This window comes from Somniosus microcephalus, chromosome 8, assembly GCF_052327205.1.
Source record: "Somniosus microcephalus isolate GS21.2 chromosome 8, FLI_Smic_1.0, whole genome shotgun sequence".
NCBI lineage: Eukaryota > Metazoa > Chordata > Chondrichthyes > Squaliformes > Somniosidae > Somniosus > Somniosus microcephalus.
Window position 1 is genome coordinate 262366698 of NC_140994.1, and position 21090 is coordinate 262387787.

Sequence of the window (21090 nt, forward strand, 5' to 3'; positions counted from 1 at the left end):
TCACTCCAGTGTCCCTCGCACAAGTGTCTCTCGCACCAGTGTCTCTCGCATCAGTGTCCCTCGCACCAGTGTCTCTCGCACCAGTGTCCCTCGCACCAGTGTCCCTCGAACCAGTGTCCCTCGCACCAGTGTCCCTCGCACCAGTGTCCCTCACTCCAATGTCCCTCGCACCAATGTCCCTCGCACCAGTGTCCCTCACTCCAGTGCCCCTCACTCCAGTGTCCCTCGCACAAGTGTCTCTCGCACCAGTGTCCCTCGCAACAGTGTCCCTCGCACCAGTGTCTCTCGCACCAGTGTCTCTCGCACCAGTGTCCCTCACACCAGTGTCCCTCGCACCAGTGTCCCTCGCACCAGTGTCTCTCGCACCAGTGTCCCTCGCACCAGTGTCTCTCGCACCAGTGTCTCTCGCACCAGTGTCCCTCGCACCAGTGTCTCTCGCAAAAGTGTCTCTCGCACCAGTGTCTCTCGCACCAGTGTCCCTCGCACTAGTGCCTCTCACTCCAGTGCCCCTCGCACCAGTGTCTCTGACACTAGTGTCCCTCGCACTAGTGTCTCTCGCACCAGTGTCCCTCGCACCAGTGTCCCTCACTCCAGTGTCCCTCGCACCAGTGTCTCTCGCACCAGTGTCTCTCGCACCAGTGTCTCTCGCACCAGTGTCCCTCGCACCAGTGTCCCTCGCACCAGTGTCTCTCGCACCAGTGACTCTCGCACCAGTGTCCCTCGCACTAATGTCCCTCGCACTAGTGTCTCTCACTCCAGTGTCCCTTGCACCAGTGTCTCTCGCACCAGTGTCCCTCGCACTAGCGTCTCTCGCACCAGTGTCCCTCGCACTAGTGTCTCTCGCACCAGTGTCCCTCGCACTAGTGTCCCTTGCACCAGTGTCTCTCGGACCAGTGTCCCTCACACCAGTGTCCCTCGCACCAATGTCCCTCGCACCAGTGTCCCTCGCACCAGTGTCCCTCGCACCAGTGTCCCTCTCTCCAGTGTCCCTCGCACCAATGTCCCTCGCACCAGTGTCCCTCGCACCAGTGTCCCTCGCACCAGTGTCCCTCACTCCAGTGTCCCTCACACCAGTGTCCCTCGCACCAGTGTCCCTCGCACCAGTGTCCCTCGCACTAGTGTCCCTCGCACCAATGTCCCTCGCACCAGTGTCCCTCACTCCAGTGTCCCTCGCACCAGTGTCCCTCGCACCAGTGTCCCTCGCACCAATGTCCCTCGCACCAGTGTCCCTCGCACCAGTGTCTCTCGCACCAGTGTCCCTCGCACCAATGTCCCTCGCACCAGTGTCCCTCGCACCAATGTCCCTCGCACCAGTGTCCCTCGCACTAGTGTCCCTCACACCAGTGTCCCTCACTCCAGTGTCCCTCGCACCAGTGTCCCTCGCACTAGTGTCCCTCGCACCAGTGTCCCTCGCTCCAGTGTCCCTCGCACAAGTGTCTCTCGCACCAGTGTCCCTCGCAACAGTGTCCCTCGCACCAGTGTCTCTCGCACCAGTGTCCCTCGCACTAGTGTCCCTCGCACCAGTGTCCCTCGCACCAGTGTCCCTCGCACCAGTGTCCCTCGCACCAGTGTCTCTCGCACCAGTGTCTCTCGCACCAGTGTCTCTCGCAAAAGTGTCTCTCGCACCAGTGTCTCTCGCACCAGTGTCCCTCGCACTAGTGTCTCTCGCAATAGTGTCCCTCGCACTAGTGTCTCTCACTCCAGTGTCCCTCGCACCAGTGTCTCTCGCACTAGTGTCCCTTGCACTAGTGTCTCTCGCACCAGTGTCCCTCGCACTAGTGTCTCTCGCACCAGTGTCCCTCGCACCAGTGTCCCTCACTCCAGTGTCCCTCGCACCAGTGTCTCTCGCACCAGTGTCCCTCGCAACAGTGTCTCTCGCACCAGTGTCTCTCACACCAGTGTCCCTCGCACCAGTGTCCCTCGCACCAGTGTCTCTCGCACCATTGACTCTCGCACCAGTGTCCCTCGCACTAATGTCCCTCGCACTAGTGTCTCTCCCTCCAGTGTCCCTCGCACCAGTGTCTCTCGCACTAATGTCCCTCGCACTAGTGTCTCTCACTCCAGTGTCCCTCGCACCAGTGTCTCTCGCACTAGTGTCCCTCGCACTAGTGTCTCTCGCACCAGTGTCCCTCGCACTAGTGTCTCTTGCACCAGTGTCTCTCGCACCAGTGTCCCTCGCACCAATGTCCCTCGCACCAGTGTCTCTCGCACCAGTGTCTCTCGCACCAGTGTCTCTCGCAAAAGTGTCTCTCGCACCAGTGTCTCTCGCACCAGTGTCCCTCGCACTAGTGTCTCTCGCACCAGTGTCCCTCGCACCAGTGTCTCTCGCTCCAGTGTCCCTCGCACCAGTGTCTCTCGCACTAGTGTCCCTCGCACTAGTGTCTCTCGCACCAGTGTCCCTCGCACTAGTGTCTCTCGCACCAGTGTCCCTCGCACCAGTGTCCCTCGCTCCAGTTTCCCTCGCACCAGTGTCTCTCGCACCAGTGTCCCTCGCAACAGTGTCTCTCGCACCAGTGTCTCTCGCACCAGTGTCCCTCGCACCAGTGTCCCTCGCACCAGTGTCTCTCATAGATACATAGAAGATAGGAGCAGGAGTAGGCCATTCGGCCCTTCGTGCCTGCTCCGCCATTTAATGAGATCATGGCTGATCCTTTAATTCAGTATCCCGTCCCCGCCTTCTCTCCGTAACCCTTAACCCCTTTTGCCCGTAGAAATATATCTAATTCCCTCTTAAATATATTTAATGAGCTGGCATACACTGCCCTCTGTGGCAATGAGTTCCACAGGTTCACCACTCTCTGAGTGAAGAAATTCCCCCTCATCTCTGTCCTAAATGGTTTAGCCCTTATCCTTAAATTATGTCCTCTAGTTCTGTTCTCACCCGCCAAGGGAAACATTCCTTCTGCATCCAGTCTGTCTAGACCTGTCAGAATTTTATACACTTCTATGAGGTCCCCTCTCAATCTTCTAAACTCCAGTGTGTACATCCCTAAACTACATAGTCTCTCCTCATAGGTCATTCCCGCCATTCCTGGTATCAGCCTGGTGAATCGCCGCTGCACCCCCTCCATGGCAAGAACATCCTTCCTCAGATGAGGCGACCAAAACTGTACACAGTACTCGAGGTGTGGTCTCACCAGTGCCCTGTACAGCTGCAGCAAGGTATCCCTGTTCCTGTATTCTAACCCTTTTGCTATGAAGGCCAGCATACCGTTTGCCTTCTTGACCGCCTGTTGCACCTGCATGCTCGCCTTCAGTGACTGGTGTACAAGAACACCCAGGTCTCTCTGTACTTCCCCCTCTCCCAATCTATTGCCATTTAAATAATAATTTGCCCTCCCGTTCCTGCACCCAAGGTGGATAACTTCGCACTTGTCCACATTATAGTGCATCTGCCATTTATCCGCCCAATCGCCCAGTCTGTCCAAATCGCTCTGGAGCTTCCTGGTCTCTTCCTCTGAGCCCACCCCCCCTCCTAGTTTAGTGTCGTCTGCAAATTTGGAAATGCTGCATCCGACTCCCTGATCCAGGTCATTAATGTAAATTGTGAACAGCTGGGGGCCCAGGACAGATCCCTGTGGTACCCCACTTGTTACTGCCTGCCATTCAGAAAATGAGCCGTTTATTCCAACTCTCTGTTTTCTATCTGACAGCCAGTTCCCTATCCACGCCAAAACTTTCCCCTTTATCCCATGAGCCTCAATTTTCCATGCTAATCTTTTATGCACCAGTGTCCCTCGCACCAGTGTCCCTCGCACTAATGTCCCTCGCACTAGTGTCTCTCACTCCAGTGTCCCTCGCACCAGTGTCTCTCGCACTAATGTCCCTCGCACTAGTGTCTCTCACTCCAGTGTCCCTCGCACCAGTGTCTCTCGCACCAGTGTCCCTCGCACCAGTGTCTCTCGCACCAGTGTCTCTCGCACCAGTGTCCCTCGCACCAATGTCCCTCGCACCAGTGTCCCTCGCACCAGTGTCCCTCGCACCAATGTCCCTCGCACCAGTGTCCCTCGCACCAGTGTCCCTCACTCCAGTGTCCCTCGCACCAGTGTCCCTCACTCCAGTGTCCCTCGCACCAGTGTCCCTCGCACCAGTGTCCCTCGCACCAGTGTCCCTCGCACCAGTGTCTCTCGCACCAGTGTCCCTCGCACCAATGTCCCTCGCACCAGTGTCCCTCACACCAGTGTCCCTTGCACCAATGTCCCTCGCACCAGTGTCCCTCGCACTAGTGTCCCTCGCACCAGTGTCCCTCGCACCAGTGTCCCTCGGACCAACATCCCTCGCACCAGTGTCCCTCGCACCAACGTCCCTCACACCAGTGTCCCTAGCACCAGTGTACCTCGCGCTAGTGTCCCTCACACCAGTGTCCCTCACTCCAGTGTCCCTCACACCAGTGTCCCTCACACCAGTATCCCTCACTCCAGTGTCCCTCGCACCAGTGTCCCTCGCACCAGTGTCCCTCGCACTAGTGTCCCTCGCACCAATGTCCCTCGCACCAGTGTCCCTCGCACCAGTGTCCCTCGCACCTGTGTCCCTCGCACTAGTGTCCCTTGCACCAGTGTCCCTCGCACCAGTGTCCCTCACTTTGGTGTGTAGGCTAGTGAAAAGATTTACTAGAATGGTTCCAGGGATGAGGGATTACCTTTACGTGGCGAGCCTGGAGAAGCTGGGCTTGTTAACTTTAGAGCAAAGAAGGCTAAGTGGAGATTTGATAGAGGTGTTTAAAATCACGAAGGGTTTAGAGTAAATAAAGAGAAACTGTTTCCAATGGCTGAAGGGTCACAGTCTCAGAATAAGGGGTCGGCCATTTAGGACTGAGATGAGGAGAAATTTCTTCACTCAGAGGGTGGTGAATCTTTGGAATTCTCTACCCCAGAGAGCTGTGGAGGCTCAGTCGTTGAGTATATTCAAGGCTGAGATCGATAGATTTTTGGATATTAAGGGAATCAAGGGATATGGAGATAGTGCAGGAAAGTGGAGTTGAGGTCGATGATCAGCCATGATCGTATTGAGGGATCGAAGGGCCTACTCCTGCTCCTATTTCCTATGCTCTTATGTTCTTATAGCCAGAGGGCACAGATTTAAGGTGATTGGCAAAAGAACATGAGGGAAAACTTTTTTATGCCACGAGTGGTTAGGATTTGGAATACACTGCCTGATAGGGCGGTGGATACAGATTCAACAACAACAACAACTTGTATTTATATAGCACCTTTAACATAGTAAAACGTCCTAAGGTGCTGCACAGGAGTATTTTAAGACAACAAATTTGACACCGAGCCACATAAGGATAAATTAGGGCAGGTGACCAAAAGCTTGGTCAAAGAGGTCGGTTTTAAGGAGCGTCTTAAAGGAGGAAAGAGAGGTGGCGAGGCGGAGAGGTTTAGGCAGGGAATTCCAGAGCTTAGGGCCCAGGCACAGAAGGCACGGCCACCAATGGTTGAGCGATTATAATCAGGGATGTTCAAGAGGGCAGAATTAGAGGAGTTCAGATATCTCGGGGGGAGGGAGGTGGGGGGGGCGGTTATGGGGCTGAAGGAGATTAGAGAGATAGGGAGGGGGCGAGGCCATGGAGGGATTTGAAAACAAGGATGAGAATTTTGAAATCGAGGTGCTGCTTAACCGGGAGCCAATGTAGGTCAGCGAGCACAGGGGTGATGGGTGAACGGGACTTGGTGCGAGTTAGGACACAGGCAGCCGAGTTGTGGATGACCTCAAGTTTACGTAGGGTGGAATGTGGGAGGCCAGTCAGGAGTGCATTGGAATAGTCAAGTCTAGAGGTAACAAAGGCATGGATGAGGGTTTCAGCGGCTGATGAGCTGAGGCGGGGTGGAGACGGGCGATGTTACGGAGGTGGAAGTAGGCGGTCTTAGTTATGCTGCGGATATGTGGTCGGAAACTCATTTCAGGGTCAAATATGACACCAAGGTTGTGAACAGTCTGGTTCAGCCTCAGACAGATGTTAGGGAGCGGGATGGAGTCAGTGGCTAGGGAACGGAGTTTGTGGCGGGGATCGAAAACAATGGCTTCAGTCTTCCCAATATTTAATTGGAGAAAATTTTTACTCATCCTGAACTGTATGTCGGACAAGCAGTCTGTTAATTTAGAGACCGTGGAGGGTTCAAGAGAAGTGGTGGTGAGGTAGAGCTGGGTGTCGTCCGCGTACATCTGCACACCGACGCTGTGTTTTCGGATGATTTCACCGAGGGGCAGCATGTAGATGAGAAATAGGAGGGGGCCAAGGATAGATCCTTGGGGGACACCCGAGGTAATGATGCGGGAGCGGGAAGAGAAGCCGTTGTAGGTGATTCTCTGGTTACAATTAGATAGATAAGAATGGAACCAGGCGAGTGCAGTCCCACCCAGCTGGACGACGGTGGAGAGACTTTGGAGAAGGATGGAGTGGTCAACCATGTCAAAGGCTGCAGACAAGTCAAGAAGGATGAGGAGGGATAGTTTACCTTTGTCACAGTCACAAAGGATGTCATTTGTGACTTTGATGAGAGCTGTTTCAGTACTGTGGCGGGACGGAAACCTGATTGGAGGGATTCAAACATGGAATTGCGGGAAAGATAGGCACAGATTCAATAGTAGCCTTCAAAAATGAATTGGATAAATACTTGAAGGAGAAAAAACTGCAGGGATATGGGGAAAGAGGGGGGGAGTGGGACTAACTGGATTGCTCTTCGAAAGAGCCGGCGCAGACTCAATGGGCCGAATGGCCTCCTTCTCTGCTGTACTATTCTATGATTTTATGAAGTACAGAAAGGAAGCAATGAGAAAATAGCGCAGATACAAAGTCAATCTTTCAACCCGCCATTAGTAATATTGCATTTTTCTGCACTGTTGGAGAGGCATCTTTGCAGAGTGCATTCTGGGTATGCTGACCGCACAAAACCATCTTAGACCCTATAGCTGTACTCTCTGTGGAATTTCAACTTATAAAAGAAAGACTTGCATTTGTATAGCGCCTTTCACCACCTCAAGACATTCCAAAGCGCTTCATAGCCAATTAAGTACTTTTGAAGTGTAGTCACTGTTTTAATATAGGAAATATGTACATAGCAAGCTCCCACAAACAGCAATGAGATAAATGACCAGATGACCTGTTTTCAGTGATGTCGGTAGAGGGATAAATATTGGCCCAGGACACCAGGGAGAATGCCCCTTCTCTTCGAAATAGTGCTGATGTAAGAAAACTACTAGGCACTTGGTCTAAGCGTTAAACAAAGCTTTAATCAACTGTTTTACAACATGGAGGTCTAGTTGTGTCCTTCACTAGTTCCTGTTAAGAATGTCCTGCGCAAGCTGTGCCCGTGCCCGAGTATTTATACTCTCCCTGGACAGCGCCACCCGCAGGCCGCTCAGTTGATTCATGTCAAGTGCTATGGGATCTTTTACGTCTACCTGAGAGAGCCTTGGTTTAACGTCGCATCTGACAGTGCAACACTCCCTCAGTACTGCACTGGAGTATCAGCCTAGATTTTGTGCTCAAGTCTCTGGAGTGGGACTTGAAACCACAACTTTCTGACTCAGAAGCGAGGGTGCTTCCCACTGTGCCATGGCTGACACACATACATGTACACGCACTCACATTCACGCTCACACACACTCACAACCACATGCACATACATACTCACACTTACTTAATTACACCCATTCTCTCTCACTCTCACTCACCCACTCACACTCTTCAGAACAGCAATCAGGAGCGGACCCCCAAGGCTGATCTTTCTCCTCCCAATGCCAGAGGCACTGGGACCCGCTGAAGTGCGGCCCTGACTCAGATCAGCACGAGCTGAACCTGGAAGCGAGCATTTATTAAACAGGTCTCGGGAAGACGGGAAAAGTGAATACCGGGTTATTTGTTCTGCAAATCCACCCAGTGTCAAGTGGACGAACTCGCCTTTGAAGCGTCTTTCACCAGCCATTGCCAAACAAGAGCTGATCCTCGCCAGAACAAAGTTTCCAGCTTTTTCCAGCAGTCGCTGAGGATAGCTGGGCTTTGTGACAGGGCTCACCACACTATCACTGACTGGAGCGCTGAAGGAACACGCCAGCACATGCCTGCACGAGTAGTGTGGCTTCGTTCTGTAGACCAGGCCCCCGATGGCACAGTCCACTATGGTTGAGAAACAGGGATTGATGATGAAGCCTGCGAAATATTACGTTTGAGATGTATTAAAGGCTTATATCTGCCAGTGATGTTACTGTTCCAGTTAACTCCATAACCATCAGGCACAGAAATAAACATAAACATAGAAACATAGAGGATAGGAGCAGGAGTAGGCCATTCGGCCCCTCAAGCCTGCTCCGCCATTCAATGCGATCATGGCTGATCATCCAAATTCAGTACCCTGTCCCTGCCTTCTCCCCATATCCCTTGATCCCTTTAGCCCTAAGAAATATATCTAACTCCTTCTTGAATATATTTAATGAATTGGCCTCTACTGCCTTCTGTGGTAGAGAATTCCACAGGTTCACCACTCTCTGGGTGAAGAAATTCCTCCTCATCTCTGTCCTAAATGGCTTACCCCTTATCCTTAGACTGTGACCCCTGGTTCTGGACTCCCCCGCCATCGGGAACATCCTTCCTGCATCTAGTCTGTCTAGTCCTGTTAGTATTTTATAAGTTTCAATGCGATCCCCTCTCATTCTTCGAAACTCCAGCGAGTATAAGCCCAATCGACCCAATCTCTCCTCATACGTCATTCCTGCCAGCCCAGGTTGTAATGATCAATAACATGTCATTCTATAGTAGACACTAGGTGGAGCCGTAGAGCTGTGTACAGCTGTATAAGACTACACTACCCAGCTGTATGTATATTAAGACTACATTACCCATGAGGCACTAGGCTACCCACAAGGCAGCAGTCAAGATGGATGCCTCTACAGATACTGTACCTAGTCCACATGTGCTCAATAAAAGTGTCTAGCAAAAGCTAGCTGTGTTCATAATAAGAATGTTTATTTATTAATGAACATAAGATGGTACCAGGATGGTGAAGATCTGCTGAAAATTGTGAAAAGCGACATGGAGAATTTGAAGCCACCAGAGCGTTTGAAACTCACAGGAAAAATCGACTACAATTGGCAGACTTTTAAACAACAATTCGAACTCTACATTGCAGCCATCGGATTCGGTACGAAGCCAGATGCAAGGAAGATAGCGTTGCTGCTTACGGTTGCAGGCCCACAGGCGATAGAGGTATTTAATACATTTGTATTTAATCCAGAGGAGAACAGAGAAAAATTAGAAGATGTGCTAAAAAAATTTGATGCACATTGCTCTCCAAAAAAGAATGAGACCTATGAAAGATACAGTATTACAAACAGTAATAGAGAACATTCATCATGGTTGGCCAAAAGGTTCCTGTCCAAAATATTTTCACATAAGGTCAGAATTGAGTGTCGCAAGTGGACTATTACTAAAACAGAACAGAATAGTCATTCCACAGGCTTTACGTCAAGACATGCTCAAAAGGATTCATGAGGGACACCTCGGAATTGAAAAATGCAAAAGGAGGGCAAGAGACACTGTTTATTGGCCTGGCATAAATAAGGACATTGAGAACATGATAGGCAAATGTGAGATATGTCAGAAACACCAAAACAAACAAGCAAAAGAACAGCAAAGTGAGGAACTGAGACAGAGACTTCAACTGTTAAAGCTGAAACAGAAATCATACTATGACAAGTCATCCAAAACTCTAAAACCATTGACAAGGGATGATGTTGTCAGGATTGAGGATCCAGATGCATGGAACAGGAAAGCTACAGTTCTTGAGGAAGTAGGACCAAGGTCATACACTGTTAGAACTGAGGAAGGACAGATTCTCAGGAGGAACCGCCGTTCCCTCCTAAAAACACAAGAGACTATTCAAGAGCAGATTGATGACAATGCCGCAACTGCATCTTGTCATTCACCGCCAGAACAATCTCATGAAGACACATCAGACTTACCCGTGTTGAGAAGATCCACACGTGAAGTAAAAAAGCCTGATAGACTTAATCTTTGAGTACAATGTAAAGCTTTGAAAATGTGTTGACTGTTTTGAAAATGTTTATGTTTATAGAGCACTAACAAAAGTGTTACTGATATTATCTTTATTGTTTTCTTGAAAGTTGATTGATATTGATTTTGTTAAACCTCAAAGAAAGGGGGATGTAATGATCAATAACATGTCATTCTATAGTAGACACTAGGTGGAGCCGTAGAGCTGTGTAGAGCTGTATAAGACTACACTACCCAGCTGTATGTATATTAAGACTACATTACCCATGAGGCACTAGGCTACCCACAAGGCAGCAGTCAAGATGGATGCCTCTACAGATACTGTACCTAGTCTACATGTGCTCAATAAAAGTGTCTAGCAAAAGCTAGCTGTGTTCATAATAAGAATGTCTATTTATTAATGAACATAAGATAGGTATCAGCCTGGTGAATCTTCGCTGCACTCCCTCCATGGCAAGAACATCCTTCCTCAGATAAGGCGACCAAAACTGCACACAATACTCCAGGTGTGGTCGCACCAAGGCCCTGTACAACTGCATCAAGACATCCTTGTTCCTGTACTCGAACCCTCTCGCTACGAAGGCCAACATATCATTTGCCTTCTTAACCGCCTGCTGCACCTGCATGCTTACCTTCAGCGACTGGTGCACAAGGACACCCAGGTCTCATTGCACTTCCCCTTCTCCCAATCTATTGCCATTCAGATAATAATCTGCCTTCCTGTTTTTGACACCAAAGTGGATAACCTCACAATTCTCCACATTATATTGCATCTGCCATGCTTCTGCCCAATCACCCAACCTGTCCAAATCATACTGGAGTTTCTCGGCATCCTCCTTACAGCACACACTCCCACCCAGCTTTTTGTCATCTGCAAACCTGGAGATATTACATCCAATTCCCTCGTCTAGATCATTAATATATATTGTGAATAGCTGGGGTCCCAGGACCGATCCCTGCGGTACCCCACTAGTCACTGCCCACCATTAGGAAAAAGACCCGTTTATTCCAACTCTTTGCTTTCTGTCTGCCAACCAGTTCTCTATCCAAGTCAATACCTTGCCCCCAATCCCATGTGCCTTAACTTTACATGCTAATCTCTTATGCGGGGCCTTATCGAAAGCCTTCTGAAAGTCCAAATACACCACATCCACTGGTTCTCCCTTATCAATTTTACCAGTTACATCCTCAAAAAATTCCAGTAGATTAGTCAAGCACGATTTACCTTTTGTAAATCCATGTTGACTTTGTCCCATCCTGTCACTGTGTGGAGTGTTTGTGCATTGCTGGGAATAAGAACATAGGAACACAGGAACATGGGGCATAGGAGCATAGGAACACAGAAACATGGGGCATAGGAACATAGGAACACAGGAACATGGGGCATAGGAACACAGGAACATGGGGCATAGGAACACAGGAACATGGGGCATAGTAACATAGGAACATGGGGTATAGGAACACAAGACCATGGGGCATAGGAACACGACCATGGGGCATAGGAACATAGGAACATGGGGCATAGGCACATAGGGACATAGGAACATAGGGCATAGGAACACAGGAACATGGGACATAGGAACACAGGAACATGGGACATAGGAACACAGGAACATGGGACATAGGAACACTGGAGCATGGGGCATAGGAACATAGGAACACAGGAACATGGGGCATAGGAACATGGGGCATAGGAACATAGGAACATGGGGCATAGGAACATGGGAACACAGGAACATGGGGCATAGGAACATGGGGCATAGGAACATGGGGCATAGGAACACAGGAACACAGGAACATGCGGCATAGGAACACAGGAACATGGGGCATAGGAACACAGGAACACGGGACATAGGAACACAGGAACATGGGCCATAGGAACACAGGATCACAGGAACATGGGCCGTAGGAACACAGAAACATAGAAACATAGGGGCATAGGAACACAGGAACATGGGCCATAGAAACATAGAGGCATAGGAAGACAAGAACATGGGGCATAGGAACACAGGAACATGGGCCATAGGAACATAGAGGCATAGGAGGACAAGAACATGGGGCATAGGAACACAGGAACATGGGGCATAGGAACATAGGAACATGGGGCATAGGAGCACAGGAACACAGGCCATAGGGACATTGTGGATAGGAACACAGGAACATTGGCCACAGGAACACAGAAACATGGGGCACAGGAACATGGGCCATAGGAGCACAGGAACACAGGATCACAGGAACATGGGTCATAGGAACACAGGAACATTGGCCATAGGAACACAGAAACATGGGGCACAGGAACACAGGAACACAGGAACATGGGTCATAGGAACATAGAGGCATTGGAAGACAGGAACATGGGCCATAGGAACATGGTGCTTAGGAACACAGGAACATTGGCCATAGGAACACAGGAACATGGGACATAGGAACACAGGAACATGGGGCATAGGAGCATAAGAACATGGGGCATAGGATCATCGGAACATGGGGCATAGGAACATGGGGCATAGGAACATGGGGCATAGGAACACAGGAACATTGGCCATAGGAACACAGTAACATGGGACATAGGAACATGGGCCATAGGAACACAAAAACATGGGCCATAGGAACACAGGAACATAGGCCAAATGAACACAGGTACATGGGCCATAGGAACACAGGAACATGGGCCATAGGGGCATAGGGACATGGGCCATAGGAACACAGGGGCATCGGAACACAGGGGCATAGGAACACAGGAACATGGGCCATAGTAACATAGGGGCATAGGAACACAGGAACGTGGGCCAGAGGAACATAGGGGCATAGGAACACAGGAACATGGGGCATAGGAACACAGGAACATGGGCCAGAGGAACATAGGGGCATAGGAACACAGGAACATGGGCCATAGGAACATAGGAACACAGGAACATGGGCCATAGGAACACAGGGGCATAGGAACACAGGAACATGGGCCAGAGGAACATAGGGGCATAGGAACACAGGAACATGGGCCATAGGAACACAGGGGCATAGGAACACAGGAACATGGGGCATAGGAACATAGGAACATGGGCCAGAGGAACATGGGGCATAGGAACACAGGAACATGGGGCATAGGAACATAGGAACATGGGCCATAGGAACACAGGGGCATAGGAACACAGGAACATGGGCCAGAGGAACATAGGGGCATAGGAACACAGGAACATGGGCCATAGGAACATGGGCCATAGGAACACAGGGGCATAGGAACACAGGAACATGGGCCAGAGGAACATAGGGGCATAGGAACACAGGAACATGGGGTATAGGAACATAGGAACATGGGCCATAGGAACACAGGGGCATAGGAACACAGGATCATGGGGCATAGGAACACAGGGGCATAGGAACACAGGAACATGGGCCAGAGGAACATGGGGCATAGGAACACAGGAACATGGGGCATAGGAACATGGAAACACAGGAACACAGGAACATAGGGGCACAGGAACACAAGAACATAGGAACAAAGGGGCATAGGAGCATAACAACAACAACAATGACTTGTTTTCATATAGCTCCTTTAACATGGTAAAATATCCTAAGACGCTTCACGGGGGCGATTATCAAAAAAAAATTGACACCAAACCACATAAGAAGATGTTAGGGTAGATGACCAAAAGCTTAGTCAAAGAGTTTTAAGGAGCGTCTTAAAGGAGGAGAGAGAGGTATAGAGGCAGAGAGGTTTAGGGAGGGAATTCCAGAGCTCGGGGCCCAGGCAGCTGAAGGCACAGCCACTAATGGTGGAGCGATAGAAATCGGGGATGCGCAAGAGGCCAGAATTGGAGGCGCGCGGAGATCTCGGGGGGGGGGGGCAGAGGGTTGTGGGGCTGGAGGAGGTTACAGAAATAGGGAGGGGCGAGGCCATGGAGGGATTTGAAAACAAGGATGAGAATTTTAAAATCGAGGAGTTGCTTAACCGGGAGCCAATGTAGGTCAGCGAGCACAGGGGTGATGGGTGAACGGGACTTGGTGCGAGTTAGAACACGGGCAGCAGAGTTTCGGATGACCTCAAGTTTACGTAGGGTGGAATGTGGGAGGCCAGCCAGGAGTGCGTTGGAATAGTCAAGTCTAGAGGTAACAAAGGCATGGATGAGGGTTTCAGCAGCAGATGAGCTGAGGCAGGGGCGGAGACAGGTGATGTTACGGAGGTGGAAATAGGCGATCTTAATTATGCCGCGGATATGTAGTCAGAAGCTCAATTCGGGTTCAAATATGACACCAAGGTGGTGAACAGTCTGGTTCAGGCTCAGACAGATGCTAGGAAGAGGGGTGGAGTCGGTGGCTGGGGAACGGAGTTTGTGGGGGGGGGGGCCGAAAACAATGGCTTCGGGTCTTCCCAATATTTATAGGAACACAGGAGCATAGGAACAGGAGGAGGCCATTCAGCCCCTTGAGCCTGTTCCGCCATTCAGTTAGATCAACGCTGATCTGTATCTCAACTCCAGCTATCCACCTTGGTCCCGTAACCCTTAATACCCTTACTCATCAAAAATCTTATCAATCTCAGTTTTGAAATTTTACAATTGATACCCTCGCCCACCGCACCGCCCCCCCCCCCCCCCCGACTCAACAGTATTTTGGGGGGAGAGAGTTCCAGATTTCCACTACCCGCTGTGTGAAGAAGTGCTTCCTGACATCACCCTTGAATCTACTGTTGCCAGTGAGAAAGGGAGAGAGTGCTTGAGAAATTATCGATTTCATTTCCTGTGCTTCTTCAGTCTTGACAAAGGGTTTACCCGAAACATTGACTCTGTTTTCTCCCCACGGATGTTGCCTGGCCTGCTGAGTTTTTCCAGCATTTTCTGTTGTTACTTGAAAAATTATTCTTTGTTTTCTATCTGCTCTAGGAAGGTGGGCCAGTCTTTATTGCACCCTCCCTAACAGGAGTGCAGCGAAGATTCACCAGGCTGATACCTGGGATGGCAGGAATGATGTATGAGGAGAGATTGGGTCGATTGGGCTTATACTCGCTGGAGTTTAGAAGAATGAGAGGGGATCTCATTGAAACTTATAAAATTCTAACAGGACTAGACAGACTAGATGCAGGAAGGATGTTCCCGATGGCCGGGGAGTCCAGAACCAGGGGTCACAGTCTAAAGATAAGGGGTAAGCCATTTAGGACAGAGATGAGGAGGAATTTCTTCACCCAGAGAGTGGTGAACCTGTGGAATTCTCCACCACAGAAGGCAGTAGAGGCCAATTCATTAAATATATTCAAGAAGGAGTTGGATATATTTCTTGAGGCTAAAGGGATCAAGGGATATGGGGAGAAAGCAGGGACAGGGTACTGAATTTGGATGATCAGCCATGATCGCATTGAATGGCGGAGCAGGCTCGAGGGGCCGAATGGCCTACTCCTGCTCCTACCTTCTATGTTTCTATGTTTCTATGACCTGAGGGAAATTAAGAGTTAACCACGCCGCGAGGGGACTGGAGTCACGTGTAAGCCCGGAACAGATAAGGGTAGAAAGTTCCCTTCCCTGAAGGACATTACTGGAGCAGCTGGGCTTTTTATAGAAATCAGCAGCTTCAGTAGCTATCGTTTCCCTGGTGCCAGACCACAAATGACCAACTTTACTAAATTTAATCTGTACTAGTGGGAGTCGAACTCATGACCTCTGGGGCTTCTAGTCCAGTAACGTCACCACTGTGCGACTCTACCGGGAGAATTATTAGCTCCTCCCCACAGCTCCGTGCGTAACTGCGGTGTGGCACTGGGCCTGGGAAACCAGGAAAGGCCCGCGTTTGATCCCCAGGCTCTCTCAGCTCAGTCAGGGCATCCGGTATTCATAAGAAGGGGGTTGGTGGTGAGCTTATTGATGGTTCGGGCTTGGGTAGAGGGATCACAATCTCAAAGTGACGCAGAGGTGGGGGGGACTTATCAAAATAGTGAGAAGGACTTTGGGAAGGAAGACACCGGGACAGTTTAGTGGAATGGGTGGCAGATGCAGTTTAATGTGGATAAGTGTGAGGAAATATATTTTGGGATTAAAAAAAAACACAGAATGGGAGTGTACACTTAATGGAAAGATAATGACGGGTGTGGAACAACAGAGAGACCCAAGGGCTAAAATACATAATTCCCTGAAGAGTGAGAGTGCAGGAAGATAAAGGCATAAAAAAAACCACTTTTGAGTTTTATAAATAGGGGCATCAAGTATAGGAATAATAATGATACATTTGTACAAAACACCAAAAGCTCGGTCAAAGAGGTCGGTTTTAGGCAGAGGCTTAAAGGAGAGAGAGAGGCGGAGAGGTTTAGGGAGGGAAATTCCAGAGCTTTGGGGCCCAGTCAGTTGAAGGCGCGGCCGCCAATGGTGGAGCGATGAGAATCAGGGGATGCTCAAGAGGCCAGAATTGGAGGCGCGCGGAGATCTCGGTGGGTTGTAGGGCTGGCGGAGGTTACAGAGATAGGGAGGGGGGTGCGAGGCCGTGGAGGGATTTGAACAGGAGGAGGGTCATAATTTTAAATTCAGCGAGACAAGGGCCAGACTGGAGAGCAGTCATTGATAAAATACAGCCTGGCTGCGTGTATTTTCTTGGGGCAGGAATTGAAACGGTTACGTTTACTGATTGACCTTTTCTTCTGTTGAAGGGGCATCCACTGATGAGGAATGTGTGGAAGATGCTGCCCCTGGCCTGGAGGAACGTCCTGTATCTGCTGCTCCTCAGCCTCACCTGCTCGGCGCAGAAGCTGCCAGGCAGAGACCTGGCCCTTGTGCAAGCTCTCTACGACCAGCTTACACCACAGGACCTGACAGCCCTCCCAGACGGAGCTGAAATTGCTGGGTTTCTCATGAAAGACACGCCAAAGAGGTACTTAAGAGACACGTCCATCATTCTTCAGCGGGGATCGGCAGACTGACCTGTGTGTCGCCTGAGTCTGGAATCCAATTGAGTCAACTTACATAGAATCACACCGCACAGAAGGAGGCCATTCGGCCCGTCGTGCCTGTGCCGGCTCTTTGAAAGAGCTCTCCAATTTGACCCTTTTGAAAGTTACTATTGAATCTGCTTCCACTGCCCTTTCAAGCAGCGCATTCCAGATCACAACTGACGTAATAAAACTCACTACGCACTTGGTTGGAGCATAAAGCAAGGCTTTAATCAACTTGTTTCAGAACATGGAAGTCTAGTTGTACTTCACTAGCTCCTTGTCTTTACAAAATGTCCCTGGCAAGCTGGGGCCCACACCCGAGTATTTATATTCCTTGGACGGCGCCACCAGCTGGCCGTCCAGTGTTATTTCATAGGTAGTTTCTCGATGATGAGATTTATGACAACAACAAATCGCTGCGTAAACAAAATTCTCCTCATCTCCCCCTCTGGTTCTTTTGCCAATTATCCTAAATCTGTCTCCTCTGGTCACCAACCCCCCTGCCGATGGAAACGGTCTCGCCCCTATCTACTCTAGCAGAACTCCTCATCATTTCGAACACATCCATTAGGTGTCCCCTTAACCGTCCCTACTCTGAGGAGAACAATCCCAGCTTCTCCAGTCTCTCCAGAAAAACTGAAGCCCCTCATCCCTGGTAAATTGGTGTAGGAAATAGGTAGCGATGTCTCCTTTTGTCAAGCCCAAAACTGGCCGGGGGTGAGGTGGGAGGGGGCAGGGGAGGGGGAGAAGGGAAGGTGTCAGGGCTTAAGATGATTGAAAACAAATGTAAAACCAACTGGAGCAATAAATATTCTATTTAAATGAAAAAGAATAGACTTTGTTGACTAGGCACAGGTTGTACAGAGACATCGTTTTAACTACTAATTGAATAGAAAACACCTCACACACAAAACAGGTAATTCTACCTCACACACGTGGCTATTTGCTTAACAAACATCCAGTATCCTTCAGTGCCAAACTCTGCAGTCTTCCTATCACCAACATTTGGAATTCTGACATGAATTTATCAGATAAAACATCTGAGTGCTACACTCCCCCCACCCCCGCTCTCTCCCACATCTCTTGATCTCCCCCGAGACCCCTCGCTCTCCCCCAGACCCCCCAGAGCCCCCGCACTCCCTCAGACCCCCCAGAGCCCCAGCTCTCCTCCCCACACTCCCCCAGACCCCTCGCTCTCCCCCGAAACCGCCTGCTCTCCCCCCAGACCCCTCGCTCTCCCCCGAGACCCTCGCTCTGCCACGAGACCCTCGCTCTCTCCCCAGACCCCCTGCTCTCCCCCCAGACCCCTCGCTCTCCCCCGAGACCCCCCGCTCTCCCCCGAGACCCCTCGCTCTCCCCGAGACACCTCGCTCTCCCCGAGACCCCTCGCTCTCCCCCGAGACCCTCGCTCTGCCCCGAGACCCTCGCTCTCCCCCAGACCCCCTGCTCTCCCCGAGACCCCCCGCTCTCCCCCGAGACCCCTCGCTCTCCCCCGAGACCCCTCGCTCTCCCCCGAGACCCCTCGCTCTCCCCCGAGACCCCTCGCTCTCCCCCGAGACCCCTCGCTCTCCCCGAGATCCCTCGCTCTCCCCGAGACCCCTCGCTCTCCCCGAGATCCCTCGCTCTCCCCGAGACCCCTCGCTCCCCCCGAGACCCCTCGCTCTCCCCGAGATCCCTCGCTCTCCCCCGAGACCCCTCGCTCTCCCCCAGACCCCTCGCTCTCCCCGAGACCCCTCGCTCTCCCCTGAGAGCCCTCGCTCTCCCCGAGACCCCTCGCTCTCCCCCGAGACCCCTCGTTCTCCCCGCAAGACCCCTCGCTCTCCCCCGAGACCCCTCGCTCTCCCCCGAGACCCCTCGCTCTCCCCGAGACCCTCGCTCTCCCCTGAGACCCCTCGCTCTCCCCGAGATCCCTCGCTCCCCCCGAGACCCCTCGCTCTCCCCGAGACCCCTCGCTCTCCCCCGAGACCCCCCGCTCTCCCCCGAGACCACTCTCCCTCCCCCGAGACCCCTCGCTCTCCCCCGAGACCCCTCGCCCTCCCCCGAGACCCCTCGCTCTCCCCCGAGACCTCCCGCTCTCCCCCGAGACCCCTCGCCCTCCCCCGAGACCCCCGCTCTCCCCCGAGACCCCCGCGCTCCCCCGAGACCCCTCGCTCTCCCCCGAGACCCCTCGCTCTCCCCGAGACCCCTCGCTCTCCCCGAGATCCCCCCTGCTCTCCCCCCGACCCCTTGCTCTCCCCCGAGACCCCCCACTCTCCCCCAAGACCCCTCGCTCTCCCCCGAGACCCCTCGCTCTCCCCCAAAAAACCCCGCTCTCCCCCGAGACCCCCCACTCTCCCCCGAGACCCCTCGCTCTCCCCGAGACCCCGCGCTCTCCCCGAGACCCCCCGCGCTCCCCCCGACCCCTCGCTCTCCCCCGAGACCCCCCGCCCTCCCCCAAGACCTCTCGCTCTCCCCCGAGACCCCCTGCTCTCGCTGCAGACCCCCTCGTTCACCCCCGAGACCCCTCCCTCTCCCCTGAGACCCCTCGCTCTCCCCCGAGACTCCCCGCTCTCCCCCGAGACCCCTCGCTCTCCCCCGAGACCCCTCGCCCTCCCCCGAGACCCCCCGCTCTCCCCCGAGACCCCCTGCTCTCTCCGCAGACCCCTCGCTCTCCCCGAGACCCCCTGCACTCCCCAGAGACCCCTCGCTCTCCTCCAGACCCCTCGCTCTCCCCCGAGACCCCCTCGCACTCTCCCCGAGACCCCTCGCTCTCCCCCAGACCCCTCGCTCTCCCCTGAGACCCACCGCGCTCTCCCCCGAGACCCCTCGCTCTGTGACTTGGGGCAGTTTTATCTCTAAGCCAGTAATTGCTAAGGCCAGTTGAGCCCCAGGCACAGGGTCAGTCCACGTGCAGTGGGGCCGCTGACAGCGTACGTGTAAAGCGTTGTGACTGTTGTGTTGTTCCCTGAAGATACTACTTCATGGTGGAGGAGGACAGCTCGCCGGTCACGGTGAGGGTCACGCCCTGCGACACACCTTTAGAATGGACCCTCACGCTGCAGGAACTGCGGGATCGCTCCAGTGGAGATGGATCAGGTGAGAGAACGACAGACGGCAGCTGACTGTGTATCTCCCTATCTCTGTAACCTCCTTCAGCCCTGCAACCCTCAGAGATCTCAGCGCTCCTCTAATTCTGGCCTCTTGCGCATCCCCGATTTAATCGCTGCACCGTTGGCGGCCGTGCCTTCTGACATGAATTTATCAGATAAAACATCTGAGTGCTACACTCCCCCCACCCCCGCTCTCTCCCACATCTCTTGATCTCCCCCGAGACCCCTCGCTCTCCCCCAGACCCCCCAGAGCCCCCGCACTCCCTCAGACCCCCCAGAGCCCCAGCTCTCCTCCCCACACTCCCCCAGACCCCTCGCTCTCCCCTGAAACCCCCTGCTCTCCCCCCAGACCCCTCGCTCTCCCCCGAGACCCTCGCTCTGCCCCGAGACCCTCGCTCTCCCCCCAGACCCCCTGCTCTCCCCCCAGACCCCTCGCTCTCCCCCGAGACCCCCCGCTCTCCCCCGAGACACCTCGCTCTCCCCGAGACACCTCGCTCTCCCCGAGACCCCTCGCTCTCCCCCGAGACCCCTCGCTCTCCCCCGAGACCTCTCGCTCTCCCCGAGATCCCTCACTCTCCCCCGAGACCCCTCGCTCTCCCCCAGACCCCTTGCTCTCCCCGAGACCCCTCGCTCTCCCCGAGACATCTCGCTCTCCCCGAGATCCCTCGCTCTCCCCGAGACCCCTCGCTCTCCCCGAGATCCCTCACTCTCCCCCGAGACCCCTCGCTCTCCCCCAGACCCCTCGCTCTCCCCGAGACCCCTCGCTCTCCCCGAGACATCTCGCTCTCCCCGAGATCCCTCGCTCTCCCCGAAACCCCTCGCTCTCCCCGAGATCCCTCGCTCTCCCCGAGACCCCTCGCTCTCCCCGAGACCCCTCGCTCCCCCTGAGACCCCTCGCTCTCCCCGAGATCCCTCGCTCTCCCCGAGACCCCTCGCTCTCCCCGAGACCCCTCGCTCCCCCCGAGGGTACTGAATTTGGATGATCTGCCATGATCGCATTGAATGGCGGAACAGGCTCGAGGGGCCGAATGGCCTACTCCTGCTCCTATCTTCTATGTTTCCATGTTTCAATCGACCCA

General features: G+C 52.9%; 1 protein-coding gene across 1 annotated transcript in view; it reads left to right on the top strand.

Moving 5' to 3' along the window:
• The window catches only part of LOC147114357 (protein NDNF-like), a 65747-nt gene that overhangs the window by 31274 nt on the left and 13383 nt on the right, over window positions 1-21090 (top strand). The window contains exons 2-3 of the mRNA XM_085996010.1: window positions 16641-16861; window positions 19873-19997. Of these exons, the coding sequence (XP_085852136.1) occupies window positions 16653-16861; window positions 19873-19997 (334 nt within the window). The 5' untranslated portion in view covers window positions 16641-16652. The remainder of the gene's footprint in view (window positions 1-16640; window positions 16862-19872; window positions 19998-21090) is intronic.